This window comes from Coptis chinensis, chromosome 4, assembly GCF_015680905.1.
Source record: "Coptis chinensis isolate HL-2020 chromosome 4, ASM1568090v1, whole genome shotgun sequence".
In the NCBI taxonomy this organism is placed as follows: Eukaryota; Viridiplantae; Streptophyta; class Magnoliopsida; order Ranunculales; family Ranunculaceae; genus Coptis; species Coptis chinensis.
The window spans coordinates 49,954,708-49,979,472 of record NC_141459.1 but is presented as its reverse complement, the minus strand read 5'-3'; the positions used below and the strand labels follow the sequence as shown (position 1 = coordinate 49,979,472).

Genomic DNA, 24,765 nt, shown 5'->3' with positions numbered 1-24,765 from the left:
CTACTGATGTAGTTGACGCTGACCTTCATGCATGAATAGGAAAGCATCCATGGGTCACGTGAATTAAGACAGAGCTCCTGTAGCAAAGTAGTCGACTGGAGGTGGAGGTGGAGGTGCGCCATCGTCAAGACCGTGCTTTATTTCTTTTACAGCCTCTGGGGACCAATTGTGTTGAACGCAGTGAAGGTAGACAGGAGTGAATGTGGTAGACGTCACTGATACAAAGTCACTCAGAACTGCTGCTCCCCAACTAAGCATGAGCTTAGTCACAAGGGTAGGAAGGGGAGCAGTACTCCGTCTAGACTGAGGAAAGATGGTCCCACAGGAAAGAACTAATACAAAACTCGTTATTCCGGGTCTGTAAGATCCAAAGAATGTGAAGGATCGACTTACCTATATCCGAAGGTTTCATCATCCCCACTAGGTTGTGTGCAATCCAAGTTGCCACTGCCAGCTGGTTCTTCCTCAAAGAAGTTTTCCTCGCGCAGATGGAACCATTGAGGTACTCGCCCTCTAACACAGTTGTATGCATCAAATTGAACACTGTACCATAGAATTGTTGACTCTTGGGGACCTCGTGTCATGCTTCGATACCCAAAACCTGCCCAACTGCCTACCTAGTTAACACTTGCGAGCCACCTCCAAACGAAACGGTAACCAAACCTTCGTTATTGCGAGCTAAGCCACGATAGAAAGTTTGAACAAGAGAAGGGGAGTAATGAGCAGAGATTTCTAGCAAGAGTGGCCTCCAACCTATTCTAAGGATCTGTCCCTTGAAGAAAACATAAAAAACCCCCGAATCAAATAGATTAGAAAAATCCATTTCGGGTACAATATTTTGATTGGCAGCCATAAGAGGATGGTTTTGTTAAATTGAAAGTGGATATGAGGTGGGGTGAAGGTGTGATAGTAGCAGTAGGATTTTTTTTCAAATTTGGTGAAGGAGGCGCGGCGCGGGTTATTGAGGTGCGGGCGCGTGTCGGGTTGATTTTTGTGGGCTAGGGTTTTGTGTGTGAGAGACGGTGTGTCGGGCGGTCGTGTGATTGGAATTTAAACCTGCGTACGACTATCAGTTGTTGGGTTTTTAGGGTTTGAAAATTTTGGCCCAAGTCCATATGAAATGTGGAAATACCGAAAAGGTCTTGTTCTTTCTTGTAACTCGTAAAATGCAAATCCCTACTTCGTTACCGGTCTGATTCGGACAAACGAACTGTCTAAACGATCAACGCAAAAAATCCTATCCAAATGTATATCACATGCTTTGATTCAACGTTGTATAACACACAAGATGATAGATGAACACCTTGAAGCGTGAAGATGGCATAAGTTGTATACACGAATAAGTTCTAAAAAGAATAGAGTATGCCAACTTGAAAACAAAGCACACGAGTAGTGGAATCAATGAAAAAGAGTGTTATGAGAGCATAGGGAACGGATGGTGGAAAGAATATACAAACGTGAAATTAAAGATTAATTAATTTTTTTGGATTATATTTGAAAAACTGTAAAAATGTGGGTTGTTTTTAGTCAAATCCCTAAGACTAGAGTCAATCCCAACCAGATGGTTTGATTACTCTATGAAGCTGGGCTCTGTATTTTGGTGTAAGACACATGTAAACTGTAAATACTGAGTCCTCGCTTATTGGTTGAATCCTAGGGTAGTCTGGTGTTTGACATCTCAAACACGAGTTCTCCCTGACTGCATGCCGTCTGCGGGCGTAGGAACTTTTTTCTACACTAGGTGTGATGGTGTGAATTCTCTGCCAGATATCATGTTTAATATCAATCGGAAGAGATGTAAAAACTTCATAATCAGATGGTACACGTCTCCATTGAGCCTTGCTCGGTGGAGAAGAACTATTTTTAGACATTTTGAAAGGTTTGTAGAAGGGGGGAAGAAAAGAAGTTTTTGGAATTTTTGGCAGCTCGATATTTTTGGAGTTTTTAGAAAAAAGGGGGACAAAATTTTAAAATTTTTGTACAAAAATGTGTCTTTTAACGTCAGATTCTTGAGACGTAAACCACATGACTAGTGTTGTATCGAGAATCTTCTATTATAAACTCTGGAAAAAAAACCAAGAACTTTTGTAAAAACAACAAGGAGAAGCTATTTTTAACAAAAAAAGTGTAAAATAAAGAAAAATAAAATTGTATACTTGCTCCATAGAGGTACACCACTAAACCTACGAGTAAAAGTGCTAATAAGGAATATGCAAGTATACGTGGACTTAAGGCTCCGACACTTATAACCACACACTCCAAGTGAAGTGGTCCGATTACCTTTTCTGATGCATTCCATAAAAATAGATGTAAGGGAATGAATGGATTGGAAATACATCACAGAACAGAGGATTTAATCCTCATAGATAGGATCTTTGAGAATGGTTTCTTCTACATCTGTAGACCGTAGGTCATAATAGTGTTTTAGGCGCTTGTAACTTCCAAGGCTGAGTTTGCTTCTTTAGGATTAGGAACTGCTTGTCCCGGGAACACACCTTTTTGGGCTTTCTCTTGACTTAGGTGGCTTAAAGATTGTTGTATAGACACCAAGATTTGAGATTGGTGATTGATAAGTGCTAAAAAAGTGCAATTTAACCCTCGATTATGCCTCTTGTTTAGCCATCTTAGTGGACTAATAGTGTTTGTAAGTTATGTTTTATGATTCTATAGGTGAAAAAGAGAGTTTTGTGGAATATTAGTGAAAAAGGGGTAAAACAGAACAATTCGAAGCATTAAAGATCACATGGGAAGCCCGTGGACAATCATGGAGAAGGCCAAGGAATTGAAGACATTAAAGATGCGACTTAGACCCGCAAAAGATGATAGAAGGATAGAGCAAAAAAGGAAAAATAGACTTTCGCATCTGGGAGACATGGATCGTGCATCCAAACGCAATGCTCACATCTGAGACGCAAGGATCGTGTGTCCAGATGCATGAAACGACACTGTAGCAACTTCCTTCTTAGTTTTGGAGACGAAGTTGGACTTTGAAAGAAGTTGATTTGTATTAGGAAACAAATGGCGGTTTGGAATGCTTCTAGAACTCATTGTAACCCCTATAAATAGAGGACCTAAGTGCCTTATGTAATTTGCCAATTCACTGATACTCTTGTCTCCAGAACTTGAGGCAGAGAGAGATTAATAATAAAAGATTCGATTTTAACTAGTCGAGTCTTAATAAATTAGTCTTTCTAGTCTTATGTTCTTCGACTCTTCTTCTTCGCGTTCTTCGTGTTCTTCCTACTTTATGGAAGGCTAATCTTCTCCTTCAAGGGAGAAGATGAAGCCTGTGCTTAGGGTTCATTGATTCTTCTGGTTCATGGTATTCTCCAATTAGGTTAGTTCTTTATGTTTTTAGTTATTAGTTCCATTGCGCAGACCAGGGGATGGAAGTATAGATTAATATTTTTATTTATTACAATCGTATATCATGCTAGTTTAGGGTTTTATTTATTGCAATTGAATATAATGCTAGAAGAGAGTTTTATTTATTATAATTGAATATTATACTATTATGTTCTACCTTTCTTCTAATTATTTAGTGTTTTAAAGTAAGGGGAGTATTCCTTGTGTTTGCCTTAGATGGTGATTCATTGAATAGCTGCCCAAGCTCACATAAAAGGAAAAAAGATATTAATAACATAAACATAGGAACAACCTTAAGTAGAGTTATTCATTAACGATGTTTCGTCCAAGAGGGCATCGACACTCGCTCAATTGCCTAATTGTAGTCTACTTATGAGAACAACCATGAAGCAAAAGGTCATTGAATCAAAAGTATTGGTAGATTATAATCTCTTGAATTCCCTCTCCTATAAATTCTCAATAGTTTAGTTAGTTTAGTTTAGTTTAGCATTAGAATCTACAATATCTATAATAATAGTTTTTAATCCCTCAAACCCCGTTTCCAGTCTTGTCCTTCATATAAACATACACTTAAAAGTGGAACGATACCCTACTCATCATTTACTTATTAAAGGATAATTAGGTTTTGATATGCTTCTATTTTGTTCAATAACCATCATCTATCTACATCATCCATATACCATCTCAACACACAAAAGGAGCGCGTGTCATTGATGCATCAATGATAGCATCATCTCAGATGTTTTGTCTAATGGGACATTAGTAGGTTAGGCAACTGGAACTAGGTCTCTGTGGTTGTTGATTGGTGGATTTTAGTAGTTATGGTTAAAGTTGGATGGAACCATCACCCTATTCTGGTTGTTGTAAGTACTTTGTCCTTGTCTGAACTGATTGAATGTATTTTGTGGTTTTACAGATTTGTGAACCCTAGAGGTGGTTGGGTTTGTGGATTAGTATTCCATTGAAAATTTGGGTGTTGCCTCCATTGTGCATTTGGTACATTAAAAGCACAAACTTCTTCTAGTTGAAGTGATGCTATGTTGTTGAGCAAAGGACAATGGGTAGAGACGTGATTTAGATCGAGACAGAAAATGCATGGTGTTATATCGATGTTCATAACTGGTTGGGGAGTGTGGTATTTTTGTTTGGTTGCAAGGGCATCTATCTTGCTTGTGAGGGTTTCGATTAGTGTTTTCATCTCTGGATCAAATTTTACCTCAAAGATACCATTGGCTTTAGAAGTACTGGGCTCTGATGTTCTGGAATTGTTTGTGTTGTCCCAATGGGTACTCTTTTTCATTACTCATGATATCTAGTGTGACTTTGTGTTCTTGGAGAAGACCTCTGAAAAAACATTGGACAAGAGTGGATTTTTCTAGTTTATGGTGAGGACATGAATGGAGCAGGTTAGAGAATCTATCCCATGCTCTGGAGAATGTCTCACTCGGACTTTGGCTGAAGAACTGTATCTTGCTTACTATCTCCTCTGTTTTCTTTGGTTAAAAGTACTTCTTCATGAAAGAGAACACTACCTTTTCCCATATATCGAAAGAATCTAGCTTCTACAATAGAAGCTATACGTGGCTCTTGCCAGCTAGAGTGAAAGGAAACACTCTTAGTTTGACCAGAACATCAGAAACGCCCGGATGATTGAAAGTACTACATACTTCATGTATCCGACATAAGTGTAGGGGGGATTTCTCGTCATTGAATAGATGACACGTGTAGGGGAAATAACCTAAGACTATAGATGTCCAAAATGAGACGAGGACTATCGGATCAGTTCCGTAAATAAGTGATCTCGTGCTTAGCATGAATGTTTAGTGGACATGTGCTAGGCACATGGCTGACCACTTCTAAGTATGATAGTTCTCCAAGTCGTTAGGAACTGATATAGACAGTTCCTGAATAGAAGGAAACTGAAGATGGCGATCTATGATGATAAGGAAGGAATTGTGATGACATATCTTTGGAGTTACCTTTTAGATATAATCTTCCCATACACGATGGGACATTATGATTAATAAGGAAACTTACCTCTCATAAAATATGGTCTAGATTTAGACTTCCATAAGAAGAGGAATCCTAATAGGAAGGCAGAGTCCAAAGATGGAAGGGAACTCACAAGCGGTGAGGACAGCCCTAACCCTAGGACTCTTGTAGCTCTTCCTATATAAACCATAGGGATTTTCTCTTAGGAACTATGCAAAATAGGGTTTGATTCTCCTTAAGAACAAAGGAGATATGTAGGTAGCCGTCAGACGGTTCAACCCTGAACTCACCATCATCTCATCCCTTCTCTATTCAGTAGAGGATTCAAGATCACAAGGCACAGAGGAAGATCATGGGATACTCGGAATTTCCTCTATTTCTTTTGGCGCCCTCTGTGGGGGAAAAAGCAGGTAAATATTCATTTTAAATGATTGATTTAGTCTAAAAACTCTTACTGTTGTGATGACAGGAGCATAGAAAACAAAGGGTGGTGCTACCATGTGCAGCGTCACCATAAGAGAAGAAGAACACGAGATGCCTGAAGGGGGTGAAAATGTCGGTCACCAACATGTGAATGATCCCCCACAAGGACCTGTAACCAGCCCCGATGGACCAGTTGTTCTCGGAGCAAGTCCCAGGAATAACACTCAGGAGGAATATCAAAATGGTGAGAATGTTGTCCTCACCAACCCAGAGTCTGTTCAGGCGGTGCAGGCTCTGGAACAGCAAAGAAGCAACCTTGAGCGAGAATTACAGATGCTAAGGCACTTATACCAGTCTAACACAGGGAAGGAGCCACTCATCGATCTCGATGATGATGGCCTTCTGGAAGGTGGTCGTGCTAGGAACCCAAGGCATGGAGATCCAGTACGACACGAGCCATCTGTGTCAGAATACAACAACTCAAATGAGGACTCAGGAGCTTGTAGAGCCACCCAATGGTGTAAAATCCATTGGATGCAAGTGGGTCTATAAAATGGATGTCAAGACAGTTTTCCTTAATGGAAGTCTTGAGGAAACCATCTATATGGAGCAACCAGAAGGATTCATTAAAAAAGGTCAAGAGCATCTTGTTTTGTACAAGAAATTTGATGGAAACATAGTGGTATTTCTTGTGCTTTATGTGGATGACATCTTACTCATTGGAAATAATGTGAAAGTGTTGTCAGACATAAGGGTATGGTTATCAAAACAATTTGATATGAAGGACATGGGAGAAGCGGGTCACATCCTTGGGATCAAAATTATAATAGATTGCAAGAATAGGATGTTGTGCTTATCTAAGGCTACATATATTGATACCGTGTTGACTCGTTTTAACATGCAAAACTCCAAGAAAGGTTTCTTGCCTTTCAGGCATGGAGTTCCTCTATCAAAGGATATGTGTCCCAAGATACCAAAAGAGATAGAGGACATGAAAGCGGTTCCTTATGCTTCGGCTGTAGGAAGCTTAATGTACGCCATGTTATGCACGAGGCCAGGCATCTGCTTTGCTATTGGCATGGTTAGCAGATATCAGAAGAACCCAGGACAAGGGCACTAAACTGCGGTAAAACATATTCTGAAGTACCTGAAAAGGACTAAGGATTATATGTTAGTATACCAAGCAGATAGTTTGGTTCCTTTAGGGTATACAGATTTTGTTTTTCAGCCAAATAGGGACAATAGTAAGTCTACCTCAGGTTGTGTGTTTACCTTGTGAGGTGAATCCATAGTATGGAGGAGTGTCAAGCAAAAATGCGTGTCTGACTCCACCATGGAAGCTGAATATGTGGCAGCCACTGAGGCAACCAAAGAATCAATTTGGATCCGAAACTTCTTGTAAGCAAGTAAACACATTGAGCACAAGTACCACCTAATAAGAGGAGATGTTACTGTTACCAAGATAGTATCAGAAGATAACCTAGTTGACCCCTTGACAGGCATGTTAAGGAGATGGGAATCAGATGCTTGGCAGCATATCTTTAAGTATAAGTGGGAGATTTGTTAGTAGTATACTAAAAAACAATGCTTTGAGTATAAGTGGGAGATTGATAGGGTTATATACTAAAAGCATTCTTTTATAATAACTCTAATTCTTTATATTTTGAATAAAAATCATATGGGCAAATGTTATGCATATTATATATGTTATTAGTTATATGCATGTGTCTAATACTTTATGTTATAGATGATATGGTGTGTGGTGACACACAGAAGATCATATCATCAGTACCTTATAAAGTATAAGTAAACGTTCACAACCTAGATGGATTTGGACAAACCATTGGTACGGTTGTAGTATAATATGGTATTAGTCTATCTTGACTATAAGATTACACTAGTACATTTTGTGTGTATTGAACAGGACCAAGTGAGGTTGTTTCTCTTTATACTGACTATATAATAGAACAAACACCTCTGTTATTATGGATGCTTGTCCTCTTAATCCGGATATAATAACGGGCACTTACGTGCATTATACATTGCTTTAAATCATCAATGAGTGAGATTCATTTGTGAATCAACAAACTCGATGGATTGGGTAATGACATTGTATGTAAGGTGTGTTGTTGATTATAGAAGGAATCCGTGACCCACATGAAGTCGGGCTGATGATGTCCCCTTGAGGAGCTCATAAGGATTGTCATGTAAACCCTGCAGGTGGATTTAATCCGACATGACAATGAGGTTGAGTGGTACTACTCAAGGACATAAGAAGTTGATTAATGTAGTTGTCAGTAACTTGACTTAATTAATGGACATTCGATATCTTAAACACGGGGAGATCAACAAGCATATAATATGGAGCCCATAAATGTAACATGTAATTTGGGATTAGGGCGGTAATGCAACAATGGCTTTTAGTGGAATAAGCCATTTGTTGACGGACTTGGGCCGTGTGTTCTGGGCGAACATGGGAAGCCCAATCCCGTCAGGAGGCCCAACCCTAATTTCTCCTCATGGTCCCTGTTGTAGCCTATATAAAGGAAACCTTTTTTCTATGGCCGACTTACTCATGGTTTTACTTAAGAAAGATTAGTTCAAATTTGGTTCTGACCACACAATGTCAATTCCATTGATAGGAATACAACAGAAGATCAAGAGGTTGCTGATTCATATATCTTATATTCTCAGAGTTATCTTAGTCGATTTACAGGTATGTTTTCCAATCAAAATCGTGAACCCTATTAATTCCGCTGCGCATGGTTTTCACGGTTTGTAAAATTTACATTCTGAAATAACGGTTCCTACACCCATGAGGATGAGCTTGTTATGAAACTTCCTTTTGGAGATTATGATTTGCATCGCATATTGGTTGATCCAGGCAGCTCAGTAGATGTGCTATACTACGACGCATTCAAGAAGCTGCAGATTCTTGATTCGAAATGGTTTCCACCAACTCCAACCTATATAGATTTAGTGGGGACAAAGCTCTGACAGTTGGGGAGATCCAACTATCTGTAGCTACTGGTCCGATAACTCTCATCATAAACTTTGTTATGGTAAAAGCTAACACACCCTATCATATGATCTTGGGCATGACCTGGCTGCACAGACTACAAGCTGTTCCTGACACCTATCACTAATGTCTGAAGTTCCTATATAACGGGACAATTGAGACGATCAGAGGGGATCAGGTGGCTGCTAAAGCATGCTATGTGCAAGCGATGAAGTAGTCCCCACTCCCTTTTGAACCAATGGAGGTGGGGTGACCCACCAAATAGCAATTACAGTTGGATCAACCTTTCCCGAACCTGGTCCCACAAGAGAGGGAGGATCCCCCCTCACTGGAGCCCTTAGAGGAAGTGGAAATTGGAGGAGGTAGCTCACCAAAAACCATTTTCATCACCAAATTATTGAGTTCTGAAGAGCGCCAGGCTCTGATACAGTTCCTCCAAGAGCACAGAGATGTGTTTGCTTGGTCATTCGAAGAAATTCCAGGAATTAACCCCCACGTGGCATGCCACCAACTCAATGTCTGCAGTAATGTAATAATAGTCAAGCAGAAACCGAGAAGGATAGGTGCTGACAGATCCATAGCGGTAAAAGCTGAAGTTGAAAAACTAAAGGTTGCTAATTTTGTCAGGGAAATCAATTTCCCCACCTGAATTTCTAATATTGTCCTAGTAAGAATGAAGAATGGGTCATAGAGAATATGTATTTACTTCACAGATCTGAACTGTGTATGCCCGGAAGACAGCTACCCTCTAGCACAAATTGACAAGTTGGTAGATACGATGGCTGGACATGAACTGTTATCTTTCACAGATAGATCATCTGGCTACAACCAGATCCCATTGTATGAGGAAGACCACAAGCATGCAAGTTTCACAACCGAGGATGGCCTGTACTATTATCAGGTCATGCCGTTCTGACTAAAAAATGTAGGGGCCACATACCAGCGTTTGGTGAACAAAATATTTGAAGGATTGATAGGTGACATTATGGAGGTGTATGCAGATGATCTCTTGATCAAGAGTTTGAAATGGGGAGATCATCTCTCCCAGTTTTAACGTGTATTTGATGTTCTTCAAGAGTATCGCATGAAGCTTAACCCTGTGAAATGCACTTTCGTTGTATCATCAGGAAAGTTTCTAGGGTACCTAGTTACTAAGAGAGGGATTGAGGCGAACCCAGATCAGATCCGGGCGCTCAAAGAAATGCCCTCACCTAAAAACATGAAAGAGGTTCAAAAAGTTACAAGCATGTAGGCAACTCTGAATAGGTTCATCTCCAAGAGTTCAGATAAGTGCTAACCTTTCTTTCAGTTATTGCGAAAGAACACCTCCTTCTCATGGATAGAAGAATGCCAAAAGGTGTTCGATCAACTCAAAACATACCTAGGGGCACCGCCAAACCTTTCAAAGCCCGTTGAGGGAGAAGTCCTGGGTCTTTATCTCTGTTCATCTGACTACGACATCAGTTATGTATTGATACGTGTGGATGAAAAGAAGGTTGAAAAATCTGTCTATTTCTTGAGCCGGATGCTCCTACCTGCAGAAACAAGATACCCTAAACTTGAAAGAGTTGCTTCAGCACTTGTTTTTGTTGCAGAGAAATTACAACCGTACTTCCAGTCCCACACTATCAGAGTGATCACAGAGTACCAATTGTGATCAATTTTGGAAAGACCAAACAGGTCGAGAAGGCTAGCTAAATGGTCTGTGCAAATGTCAGAATATGATATTATTTACGTCCCTAGAATCTCAGAGAAGGTTCAGGCACTAGCAGAATTCTTGGGAGATTTCCCAATAACCTACACGGGGTATGACTCAACCACCCCCAGTTCAGATGATGACATCCTGCCTGAATCTCCAAATACCCATCCAGACCCATGGGAGTCAAGCTCCGGATGGCGGCTATTTGTGGATGGATCTTCAAATGACAGAGGCGCAGGAGTTGGAGCCGTGTTAGTTACTCTTGACAATATGTGGCTGGAGAAATCCATCTGATTAGGTTGGAACGCCTCTAACAATGAGGTAGAGTATAAGGCAACACTTGCTGGCCTAACAACGGCCCTCGACCTGGGCCTAACATACCTCATAGTTTTTAGTGACTCACAGCTGGTTGTGTTCCAAGTTGATGAAGGGTATGAGGCTAGGGACGAATGAATGGTCAAATACCTAGAATTGGTGAGGGGTCTTCAAGGAAAGTTTAAGAACATTCAGTTCTATCAGCTGCCTCGATCCAAAAATCGACATGCAGATGCTTTGGCATATGTTGCCTCGATGTTGGGCAACAGTGAATCATGTTCCATTCCTATAGATTTCTAGGAGAAATCTAGCATTCATGTCCCAGTTACAACAATTTGTATTATTCCAGCTATTACCCCAAGTTGGATGGATCCATATAAGTTTTACCTCAAAGACGGGACACTCCCTGAGGATAAGAATGTAGCAAGGCGTCTGCTTGCAAAGATATATAGATTCACCCTCGTTGGAGACGATCTGTACAAGAAGTCCTTTCTGGGACCTCATCTCAGATGTCTCTCTCGACACCTCGCTAAATAGGTTATGTGAGAAGTTCATGAAGGAATTTGTGGCAACCATGCTGGGGGCATAACAATAGCTCTCAAGAGCCTAAGGCAAGGGTACTTTTGGCCTTATATGCAGAAAGATGCACAGGTTTTTTCCCGCAAATGTGAAAAATGTTAATGATATGCTCCCTTAATCCATGCTCTAGCAATTGAACTGCATCCATTGCCCAGCCTATGGCCATTTGCACAGTGGGGAACTGACATCGTAGGACCTCTACCACCTGCTCCTAGAAATATCCGATTCTTTATGGTTACAATGGATTAGTTCACCAACTGGATAGAAGTAGTTCCCCTTGTCTTCATTCGAGAATTGGACGTCAGAAAGTTCATTTGGAATAACATTGTCTACATGTTTGGCATACCTAAAGTTATCATCTCAGATAATAGGCAACAGTTCACTGGAGGATTGGTCGCTGAACTTTATGAGGAGTTTCACATTACCCATCTGTTTTCAACTCCAAGGTATCCACAAGGCAATGGCCAGGCTGAAGCCTATAACAGGGTCATCTTGGATAACATGAAGCGTAAATTAGACGACGCAAAAGGTTTATGGGTCAAGGAACTAACTAAGGTCCTATGGGCAAACCGAACTACACCTAGACGGTCTACTGGTAAGTCCCCATTTTCACTAACCTACGGAACTGAAGTTATCATACCTCCAGAACTGGTAGCTCCCACTCAGAAGACAGATGTTGTGCACACTCTGGACAATAAGGAGTTGTTATGTAAAGAAATGGATCTCCTAGATGAAAAACGAGAAAGTGTCGCAGTTCGCTTAGCTGCTAACCAACAGATTCTGGAGAGGTCATATGACAAGAGAGTCTGGATTTGATCATTCAAATCTAGAGATCTGGTTTTGCGTGAGATCCCAGAGCCCAATGGCAAGCTTGGGCCCAACTGGGAAGGACCATACATCATCGACAAGGTTGGTCGAATTGGTTTTTATTATCTACGCACTGTTGAAAGAGACGTTCTTGTCAAACCATGGAACGCGCAGCACCTTCGCAAGTACTATCAGTAAATTGTTATTCTATGTTTTTTTATGCATTGTTTACTCTTCTCCAAGTCATCAATAAAGTTCTCCACATTGCATTGAATTCATTCCTTGCATTAGTTCTTTATTTATGATCCACAATGGACTAAGTCTTTAGGGAATTATCTTTTCACTATCTGTTCAAGAATATTATATGCTAATTTGCTTTAGAACCAGTGATACTGAGTATGGGAAAGTTGAACTGTATGCCAGATCCTTTCCCATTTCCACACAGCTGGAACTGTATGCCAATTCTTTCAAACTGCGATTATCCTCAATGGGTTAAGCCTTTAGGGAATTGGACCACACTAACTGTTCAGTAAACTGTATGCCAATTTAACTTGGAGCAAGAGATAATGTTCTTGAGAGCCTAAACTGTATGCTAGTTCTTGGCGCTCTCGAAACATCAACATAGGAGTTGCTAGGAAGATCTGGGTTGGCTCCAGATCCTAGCATGCAAATCATGGGCCTGGAACTGTATCGGCATGATGGCGCTGAGGAAGACTCCCCCACTACTATTCTGGTAATACTTTATTTATTTTTTAAATAAATAGAACTTATCATTATTAAACACAGTGTCGTGCTCATGGCACCAAGTTACTTCCGCAAAGACATATAGCTCTATTGTGATCGAACTCCTAATTACAGTTATTCTAATCAGATTCTAGTCAGATTCTAGTCATGCCTTATTCTAATCTGTTTAGCCTACTAGGGTCACCTATTGTTGTTCCAAATGAACTTTGGGGGCATCTGGGGTACAGTATGCATAAGTAACATATGTCATATAACATAAAATACTTCTAATGTATACATAAACTAGAAGAGCTACAGAGCTCAATAAATAAATAGAATGCATGTATAAAATAGAGGAGTTGTAGAGCTCATTGAGTAAATTGTATGTGAGCTATATAGCTCAATATTATAGACCCATAGAATAATTGTTTAAAAATAATTGTTTATGTGAATCATCAACTGAAAGGGTTATGAAGTAGGGGTAGAATCAAACTTTGGTTCACCATCAGTGCTTGCTGCTGCACCATCGTCAGGAACTCTTGTTTCACTTTCAAAAGTAGACTGTGTGGTTGGATTAGCTGGAACGGTTGAAGGCTGAATAGAACACTCACTTGAAACTGGAACTGGCAGAAAAGGAAGTTGAACTGGAAACATGTCATCATCGGTGTCTTCTTCAGAAGATAAGGAGGCATCAGGCATAAGTTCAGTTTGAATAGCAGAGATACTGGTGTCCAGGTCAGGAAACAAGACAAAAGGGTTGGTTACCTGCCCTTAATCATCCAACTTAGAAATGTACCCAGTAGCCTCAATTGCCTCCTCAAACTTTACTTGTTTGGCCCGATTGAAGAACTCTTCAGAAACATCCAGTACTCTAAGAGCAAAATGAATGGCATTTTCAGCTGATCTCTTTTTCACCTCCTGCACTACCTTAGAATAGAACTCAGAGGTCTCAACCAGGAGGTCATCAGCCTTCTTTTCAGAACGAAGACGTTTCTTTTTCAGAGCTCTCTCATAACCTGACATGACCTCATTTGCATGGGCAATGGCTTAACCAAAGGTTCTCATCTCGGTGGTCCTACGGTGAAGTTCCCCTTGGACCTGGTCATGCTTTGCTTATAGGGTGGTGAAATGGGAGCGCAGTTCCAAGAACTTCACCTTCCAAGTAGCAGCATCAGTAGCTTCTTTCTTGGCTTTTTCCAGAGAGCCCCGAAGGTTGGAGATCATATCTCTCATGTTTTTAAAACCAGTATCAAATTTCCTCTCTCTAGCCAAGAGCTGTTCAACCTAGATCTGTAGCTTCTCAGCTCTTTTCTCAACAACCTCTTTTGCCCAGATCAACTCGCTAGTAGCCATGTTATCAGTGGCTGTACCGGCTGAAGCTGTGAAGATAGGCTATTTCATGGCTAAAAAGTCATTCACTAACTGGAAAAAGATACAGAGTGCGTAAGTGACACAATGAGAGAAACAGAACATTAAATAGAGAGGGAAAGTTTTACATTAGCAAGATGAACAACAGATCGATGAAAGGACCGGTCTAGGCTCCCAGCCATGCTGGCCTCAGCCTTGTCAACAAGAAGTTGCATAGCTTCTAGAACTCCAAACGCGATATTAACATCATTTGTCAGAATGCTTGTTAGTAACAGGAAGTTCATCAGTTTGTCCCCATCGTCTCATCTCTACGATCATCTCTCTTTCAGGGGAATCCAGAGATTGAGGCGAGAAGGGGATGTCATCACTCCCCCTCCTCCTATCACCAAATTAAGGAGAAGGGAGAGCGATAGTTATGGCAGTTGTTTCAGCAATACCCTTATATATGACATGTTGAAATACTCAAAAAGATGGGTGGTATCAGGAACTATCACCTAAGGCATCCTCTGTTTCTTGGGGATCTTCTTGATGAAGTCCACCGTAGCTGCATCGGTTCCAGTTAGTTAATTCTAAGGGGATGAGTCATCTAAGGAATAATAGCAAAGAAATTCAGGCGAAAGACTCTTATATCAAATTATAAAGTTTCTGAGTAAGAAAACTTACTAGTTGGAGCATGGGTGTGTTTTATGGGAACAAGAATCCCTATTGGCTCACCATTAGCATCAGAAAGACGAACGTCCCACGCATCACCCAGCACACGAAGGTGGTGATCAGCCCAGCCTTCGTTCCTCTGCTTCCCCTTAAAAAAGATATGATTAGAGAGTTCTTGTCTCTGGTCATGAGATAATAGTATGACTGGTCCCAAATATGCCGGACCTCATAAAAGTAACCAAACACCCAACAGTTCAGAGCGAATCCATGTCTCTTGGCAAGAATGGCAGAATACAGTACAGTTCTATAAAACAGGGGTGCTGCCTGACCAAGAGCAAGATTGAAGTGAATCAGATACTCTCTCAGCAATGGGTGAAGAGGAAGAGTGAGTCCAACCCTAAGCTGACCAATGGTGATGAGCGCCACTTCCTTATAGGCCAACTCATCAGATAACCTCCCCCACTCCAGGCCGATATTCTCAGGGATGTGAAATTTCTCTCGAATCAGTTCTAGGGAGGAAAGATCTTCGAAGTTTACAAGTGACCAGTTGGGATTCATGATCGGAAAAGAGAGAAAGTTTCAAGTTTTGGTTAAACCCTAATGGCAGAAAAAAGTAGCAAAAGAGATAATGAGAGTTCTCTCACCAGATCTTTTTATATATAGATAAGATGGATGGTTATGATTAGCCCAAGCATCTCGTCTTTTCGGGATGGAATTGCCATCATTACCTTTTTTGGGAAATAGCGTGTCTGTTCGAGTCGTCTTTTCTGAGCCTTAATTAGTTAGGTTTGTCAGCAGTTCTAGTAACAGTTTTAGAAAAAGATTCTCGCGCTAAAACCAGCTTCGCTTCAAGTGCCCACGTGCTAGATGGCACAAGAGGGGGCATCTGTAGGGGGGATTTCCCATCATTAAATAGATGACACGTGTAGTGGAAATAACGTAAGACTATAGATGTCCAGAATATGACAAGGACCATCGGACCAGTTTTGTGAATAAGTGATCTCGTACTTAGCACAAGTGTTTAGTGGACATATGCTAGGCACGTGGCTGACCACTTCTAAGTATGACAGTTCTCCAAGTCATTAGGAACTGATATAGACAGTTCCTGAACAGAAGGAAACTGAAGATGGCAATCTCTGATGATAAGGAAGAAATTGTGATGAAATATCTTTGGAGTTACCTTTTAGATATAATCTTCTTATACACGATAGGACATTATGATCAACAAGGAAACTTACCTCTCATAAGATATGGTCTAGATTCAGACTTCCATAAGAAGAGGAATCCTAATAGGAAGGCAGAGTCCAAAGATGGAAGGGAACTCACAAGCGGTGAGGACAGCCCTAACCCTAGGACTCTTGTAGCTTTTCCTATATAAACCATAGGGATTCGCTCTGAGGAACTACGCAAAATAGGGTTTGATTCTCTTTAAGAACAAAGGAGATACATAGGCAGCCGTCAGACGGTTCAACCCTGAACTCACCATTATCTCATCCCTTCTCTATTTAGTAGAGGCTTCAAGATCACAAGGCACAGAGGAAGATCAGGGGATACTCAAAATTTCCCCTATAATAGGTGTTCGTACGGTAACTCATGTTCGAAACCATGAAAGATGCGTAAGAGATTGAACACATTTGGCGGGATGCAGAAATTGCTAGTGAGCTATATGAGTCATATATAAGATGGATGGCTATATTGTAACTGTGTGTAGAAACTAGAGAGAGGTTCTTCAGCTTGAACTACTTTATCCGCCATCTTAGCAGTTGGGGGATGAGAAATAGGAGTATGTCTAGATCGCGTGCTCTTCTACGTGGGTAAGTTTTAAACGTGTTAAGCTTTGTATAGCTTGAACGTAGTCTCTTGCACGATTGCGAGACTACTTAGAATCTTCTTATATGTGCCCACAAATGTATTGAATGCTTAAATAGCGAAACTCATTTGTAGCTTTGAAGTTTTTGAAAAGTTTGCATGCAATGTCTATATATTAGAAACTATGCCTTGTTTGAATTTAACAGTGGGCGTGAAACTGGGTTTTGGGAACTACACACTTCAAGGGAGAAGATCGCTACTTCAGCAGATGGTGTGCCACCATGAATCTCACCCACGGTATTTTTGAGGGAGGGGAGTGAGGAAGGTGGTTGGTCCACTGGAATTTGGCAGTTCACTACTCTCTTTGTTTGTGCTAGATGTTTGTCCTGATGGACGTGACTAGATTGGCTCTATTTGATTGTTTTTATTATTATTATTTTTAGTTTGGTCTATGTGACAAACAGTTCACGCAACGTCCATTCTATAGTGGGGCTTAATCCCACTTTTTTTCTTTTAGGGCTCGGGTTTAGCCTTAGCGCTAATGTAAAGACGAGACTGAAGCGTATATCACATAATCATCCAAGCATGCTTAGTAACACACAAGGTTCCTCTTATACTTTTTTGCGAGGAGGTTTATAAATTACCACCCAAGGTGTGCATACACTACCCTTGGGGTGAAGGCGACGTGGTGGGGTTGACGAAGTGTTTGGTGTCGTGCGTGTCAACCCACCATTTGAGCTTTTCCTTACGGTTACAAGTTCAATCTATCTATGACCCACAAGTTTGGTCAAAATGTGGCAAAGCCAATAAGATACAATTGGTTGCCTTCGTGAGCCTAAAACAAAGTTACCTTCGTGGGCTTAAAACTATGAAAGCGGTAAACACGAAAGTTAACTACGTAATTACTAATGATTAATTAAACAAAATACATAAAAGCACAAAAAATGTTAGTCAAAGATTGGAACTTCAACTCCCAAGTTGGGTTGAGATGCGCTAGCGTGATATTACACTACTCGCCTCGCACATCCAACCGGTCCATGTTGATTGAATCCCCAACTCTTGGTAAGTAAACTTAAACCAAAAGACTAAACTTCCAAAACTTAAACTATTTTGTATTTATCCTAATTAATTTTTTTGTATTTTGACTTAACTATATGATATTATCTTAATCTAATCATGCATAAACAACAATTAATAGAAAATAAAACCTAAACATGCTACTAAGCTAATTTTTAATATTTAACTTTACTGATGGGTTACTAATTTATTTTAATTAATAAACATTTTTAATTTTTAAATTCCTTTTCCAATTGAATTTTTGGTTTTGAAAACTCAAAACTTTGCAAATCTATCTACTTTTTATCTACTCACGGTTTAATTAAAAAGACTAGGGGGAATTAAAGGTGACTTACACATGAAGATTCTGAGCCAACATAATCTTTGTTAGAAAAAAACAAGGCGCGACGCGGGTTAATGAGGTGCGGACGCATGCGCCGGTGAACGAAGTGTGGGTGCATGTCTTCCTCGGGCTTGTGTCTGAAAGGTGCGGACGTGTGTCGCGCATGGGCGCGTGGGTGACAGGCGCGGAGTGGGTTAATTTGCTTCGTTTGCACTCGTTTTTCTCCAGCAGTCTCCGGTGATCCGTCTTATGCTATTCTTGAGCTTCGTTTGCTCAGAAGTGTACTGGAAATATGCAAAAAAAAAAAACATCAGTAGAAAAATAAAGGAAAAAAAACTTAAAAAATTAGAAAATTAGATTGAGAAGAAGAGTTTAAAGAGTGATTTTTTTTCTCCATTTTCCTCTTTCCATTTGGATCCATGACGGCGGCGCCATTTGAAATGTTTAGAATAATGGTGGTTTGGGTTTTGTTGTTCATATTAAATCCTTTGGTTGGAGGAATGGTTGGATGGTTGGAAAAATCTCTTTCTAAACTTTCTAGTCTTTCTTTACTCTTGTTCTTGAAGTTTCAATGGTGGAAACACTAGTTATTTATCTAGAATGGGTTGAAATCTTGGATAACTATTGATTTGCTAAAAATACAAGTATGGAAATGGTTTGATGGATATATTGCTCACAAAGTTATACTCATTTGAACTTGTCAAATGAGTATGGCTAGTGTTTTTGGGGTTGAATCAAAGATTAGGAAAGTAATGAAAACTTTGTATTGAAGATAAGATTGAAAACTAGTATTGAAGATAATAAGAACTTGATTTAATCACTAAAGTTTGAAGAATATAATATAAAAATGGAAAACAAGTAAATAACAAATTACACTATTAATTTAAAACATAATATCTACTCCTAATGACCAAACATTAGTTCTAGGTTATGTTCTTTTTCTACTACTTTGGTTTATATAGGACACCAGTTACATAATAGCTCCTTCTTCTATAAACAACCTTGAGGATAAGATAAAACTTTGTGGGCTTTTGACTTTAGCCCATATAATTGAATTCTTGATTTGGCTTTAAGTCCTTGAGTCAATAGCTTTTAGTCCTGAGTCCTTGGGTCTTTAGCTTTTAGTCCTGAGTCCTTGAAAGTTGACTTTGATAGTTGACTACGACTTTTCATAACTTTTGCTCCTAAGCTGGAATCTTCCCAAGCAATGCCAATAGCAATCCTTTTTGTGTTAAAATGCACATATTAGGAATATACGCCCTAAATGGCATGTATCCTGCAAAAGGTAGCAAAAGCTATAAGTTGTATGTTCATTAAGCATAAGAAGGGCATATTTAAAGCATTGTAAAGGTAATAAAACGCACATTTGGAGACTAATCAAATTTCAATCCAAGAACAAATAAATGAATGTACCTATGTGAATCGTTCAATTGGTTTCAATGTTTTCGTAGCTAAATTGCTTGGATATGTTTGTTATGTTGTAAATAATGACAACTATTAATAATATTTACTAACATAATATCACAAATTTTTGACTTCCGAATTTTTGTAATCAAACGTTTAAAATGCGTATTAATTACCATACCATTTTTTCGAGTCACCGAATAATTCTTGAATTATTGTCGTATCGAATTTTTGTCGTATCTCGAATTGCTAAGAAGGGTTCTAACCTTGCTTATGTTTCTTTTTGGTTTTGTTTCTGATATCGTCTTCTTTTAATTTTAAACTTTTGAGATATTCGATTTTTTATTCCTTTGATTTTTTCGGAGTTTTGGTTTTTGATGGGTCTTTCTTTTTTTCTATTTCTATTATTTTCGAAGCAACTAACTGATATGTTTTTGTACAAGGTCCTCTATTCTCTTTTTTTACTATCCATCCAATTCTTAACTCGTCAGCTGAGTAAGATTTTTATTGTGTGTTGTAACAGGTTAGAGATTTATGGTGAAGAATAAAAAGGCTTTAAGAAAATGGTGAAGGCTCAAAAGGGGTAACTAGAGGAAAACTATGTTTTTAGGTTTTAAACATTTATTTGACTATATTGACCCAAAAAAGGCCTAAATTCTCTCATAAGATATGGCGTGGTGATCAAGCAAGTGAACGTGTGGTCTTTCTATTCGGACATCCTCTGTGTCATCACTCAATAATCATTCAGATGAGGCTTTTGGTTAGATTCACATAGGATATGGAACTTAATTGTTCTAACCTTATTTTCAGAAACTCACTGCTATATACAATCTAATGCTTATGCATGCCATTCATGAAAAGATGCAGAAACTATTGTATGTATATTAGTCTAAATCCGAAGAACGAATCCTTACTCTATTGCTATAATGAGACTTTTAAACTTTTTATTCATCATAGAAAAAGGAAACAAGACTTTTTAATACTAAACAGAAAAATATTTTTGGTTTTTTCTAAATTTTTTTAAGAAAGGAAGAAATATACTATTATATCTAATATAGAAAATGCCTAGTTTTTGCAAAATGTTACTATACCACCCCCAAATAGAAATATATTTTGTCTTCAAAGTATGAAGAGATAAGGAAAAAGATTACCATAGAAACATGAGCAAAAACGGCGATACACCTGTATTCTATTCTTCATGATGAAAATATGTCACCCCCAAATAAGTTTGGGGCATGGGTTGTTTGATATAGAACTAGAAATACATGGTTTATTGTACTAGTAACACTACTAAAAAAATGACATATTATGACGCTTGTTTTTTATCTATCTTGACGGCTTTGTTAAAAACCATCAAGATAGGTGTTTTAGTAATATTTTTATGACGGCTATTGCAATATTATGTCATGTATGATACAAGCGTCACGAAATTATAATAAATTTATGACGGCTATTACAATATTATGTCGTGTATGACATAGGCGTTAAGAAAATATAATAAATTTATGACGACTGTTGCAACATTATATCGTGTATGAAACAAGCGTCAAGAAAATATAATAAATTTATAACGGCTGTTGCAATATTATGTTGTATATAACACAAGCATCAAGAAAATATAATAATTTTATAACGGCTATTACAATATTATATCATGTATGACACAAGTGTCAAGAAAATATGATAGTATTTCTTAAAACAGTCAAATTAGCAATAGAATAAACCGTCAACTTCTCACAATTTTTTGGGCACTAGCTTTGGTCCATTTTTTATTTCAATTAAACCGTCAACAACTTAACCGAAAAAAGGAATACCAAAATCAATAGACTTATCCTGCCGCATTCCATCTTTACTCTCTCAGTCCCCTCCTGCCGCACTAATCTCCCTCTCTCTCCTCAGTCCTCACCACCACACCATCAGTAAGTCTATCTCTTTCTCTCTTTTTAAAAACTGACTTTCTAATAAGGTTTTTAATACTCTATTGTTAGTGTGATTTGGTGAGAAAACTGTTGCTTGTAGTGGATGTGTTACCGCAGCTCAGTGTGAAAAATGTGAACTTTTGTAAACTCAGGGAGGCTTGTATGAAAAATTTGAACTTTTGCTGTAAAAGGGGCAAAAGTTGTTATTGATGCAAACATTGGTCTTTCAAAAGGTTATGGGTTTGTCAAGTTTGGTGATGATAATGAAAAGTCGCGAGCTATTAATGAAATGAATGGGCAATTCTATTCTAGTAGGCCAATGCCCATTGGTGTTGCAACTCCGAGGAAGGCTATTGGACATCAGCAGCAGTATTCTTTACAAGGTACGTGAATATAGTTTGTTGCCTTTAGAATTGTTCATACGAAATCATTCTCGACAATAGTCTTATTAGAAAGAAATCTCTATGGATGAAAGAAACGCAAAGTCTTGTGCAGAAACAGGAGGAGGCTCCTGGTCTTCAAAACAAGGGCCCGAAAAGTCGGGAATATTTAAATGAATTGTTGAAAGTAGTTTTGAAGAAGATGGGAAAAATAGAGTGGGAAAGAAGCATGTTAAACCCTCGTCTGCTCCTCATAGTAAACTAGGGTGGTTTATATCCCCTTGTTCAATTTTGGTGTGGGGTTTAAATTTTACCATTAGGGAAGGTTGAGTGGTTACTATCTTCCTCTCTCTATAACGATCTTTCCGGACTTTATGATTCTGGAATGGTTGCTAGGGTAATGTTGGCTTCTAGCTTTGACCTTGTGCAGGAGGGTCAGGATCATGGTAGTGGCAACTGGGTTATCATTGGGATTCTAGCTGGTGGTGCTTTCATTTGGCTTTGTAAGAAGGTAATCATCTCTTATTATTCTTTCTTTTACCTAACAATATATATATATATCTTTCTTCTTTCTGAATCATTAAATATTAAACCTTGAGTTGTGATATTAGTTACGTTTCCACACCCAATATATTGGTCGCCAAAGTTTCTAAGCATTTGTGTGTCATTATAGACATTAGACAATCTTCTCCGAGGTAAAAATCCATTAGAAGGATTTCTTTCCTCAGGTGGCGCTCAATCACGCATAATCTTGATGGTGTGTTCTTCAAACATACAATTACGATTGATGAACTTATTTCGCCATTCTTTTGAATATGTTTGAGAATAGACATGATCCTACACTCCTTAATTCATAATTTTGTCTTCATATGTGTTTTTTCCAACCGATAAGAAACCACTGTTACTGGCTTTTTATAGTTCATTGAACAATATGGGGAAGTGAGAATGTTGGACATAAAGGGTGCTGATGCAAATAAAGTCATCCTTGTTATTGGAATAATAACCTTCAATTCTTTTGGTGAGGGATCTGGTGTTGGAGTCTCCTTTGCTGGCTCCAAAGGTTTTTCTCAAGGTCTCTTAGTGACTCTAGCCATAGGTGTCCATAACAATCCAAAAGGTCATTTAAACTGATTTCTCTCCTTAAATTGACAAGTGTCAGTCGTCACTTTCCTTACCGACTCAATTATTAATCTCTTTTGGATTAATGTATAAATGATGTAATTGAGTATAAATTTCACACCCTTTGCTGTATAGGATGTTTGAATTCCTTTTCTGAATATAATAGTTTTCTTTTTATTGATGAGGGGAAAATATAATAGTCGTGTTTTGCTTAAGTAAAATTATCATCTTCGTTAGGCTTGGATGATCATTTTTGTTAGAAAAATGCTGACACATTGTTGTGTCTACACTTGCACATTGAATTTACAAAAGGGAGAGTATCTGTCTGTAGCTATTTGTAACATTGCCATTACCAATAACCGTTGAGCTCTATTTTATGCGAGTTTGAGAACATCACTGAGCTAGTTATCTTAATTAAATTCTTCATTGCTTGTTAGCTGATTATCTGTTCCATTGATGTAGCCCTTTGTTAATCTGAGCGCTTAACAAATAAATATAGTCGTTTTCTTTTTATTGATGAGGGGAAAATATAATAGTCGTGTTTTGCTTATGTAAACTTGCCATCTTCGTTAGGCTTGGATGATCATCTTTGTCAGAAAAATACTGACACATTGTTGTGTCTACACTTGCACATTGAATTTACAAAAGGGAGAGTATCTGTCTGTAGCTATTTGTAACATTGCCATTACCAATAACCGTTGAGCTCTATTTTATGCGAGTTTGAGAACATCACTGAGCTAGTTATCTTAATTAAAGTCTTCATTACTTGTTAGCTGATTATTTGTTCCATTGATGTAGCCCTTTGTTAATCTGAGTGCTTAACAAAGAAATATAGTCGTTTTCTTTTTATTGATGAGGGGAAAGGATAATAGTCGTGTTTTGCTTAAGTAAACTTATCATCTTCTTAAGGCTTGGATGATCATCTTTGTCAGAAAAATACTGACACATTGTTGTGTCTACACTTGCACATTGAATTTAGAAAAGGGAGAGTATCTGTCTGTAGCTATTTGTAACATTGCCATTACCAATAACCGTTGAGCTCTATTTTATGCGAGTTTGAGAACATCCTTGAGCTAGTTATCTTAATTAAATTCTTTATTGCTTGTTAGCTGATTATCTGTTCCATTGATGTAGCCCTTTGTTAATCTGAGCGCTTAACAAAGAAATATAGTCGCTAATCTTTTATGTAGTGCATATAAGGCCTGTAGTGGCAGACTCTTAACGTAAAGGCGGATCAACAGTCACTATAAGAATATTAGAAATTTCTGTGATTGCATTGAAGAAACAATCCATTTATACTTTTTAGATTTTAAAGATGCGTATGGATGATACTTTTTTATGAAGATAATATGTTCTTCTTTTTAGAGAAGAAATGTTCAATTTCAGTTTACCCTTGAAGGATTAAAGCTTGTAGCTGCAATTGGTATCCCAAGAACTATTATTTCTCATACTAATTGCAAGTACATAAAAGGAACAGAGATGATTGTAATTTCTTTGTTGACTTATGTAGCTAATGGAGTTGGCTAACACTAGGACATATACAAGCGCAGACTTTATTGAAATTCGTTTGGAGTTTATCGAGTACATCAAGAAATTTATCTCAGCATAGGTATGTGCACCATTTATATATATTTTATGTTTGATAGGTTTTTGGGGGTTGTATATGAAGCTTTAGTCTGAAGATTTTCCACCATACATTTCGAATTTAGGTATGATTTCTTATGTTCTTTCTTCTGCCTATTAGCTAAAGAGTTATTTGTGTACTTGTGGTAAATATATATATAGTTCAGATA

General features: G+C 38.6%; 1 protein-coding gene across 1 annotated transcript; it reads left to right on the top strand.

Moving 5' to 3' along the window:
• The first annotated feature begins 14,274 nt into the window (after window positions 1–14,274).
• LOC147503845 (polyadenylate-binding protein RBP47A-like) lies at window positions 14,275–24,499 on the top strand. Its single transcript, XM_086604977.1, has 4 exons — window positions 14,275–14,362; window positions 21,665–21,856; window positions 22,174–22,364; window positions 24,338–24,499. Exons 1-4 carry the CDS (start codon window positions 14,275–14,277, stop codon window positions 24,497–24,499), a joined length of 633 nt encoding a protein of 210 aa, XP_086461103.1.
• The last annotated feature ends 266 nt before the right edge of the window (window positions 24,500–24,765 follow it).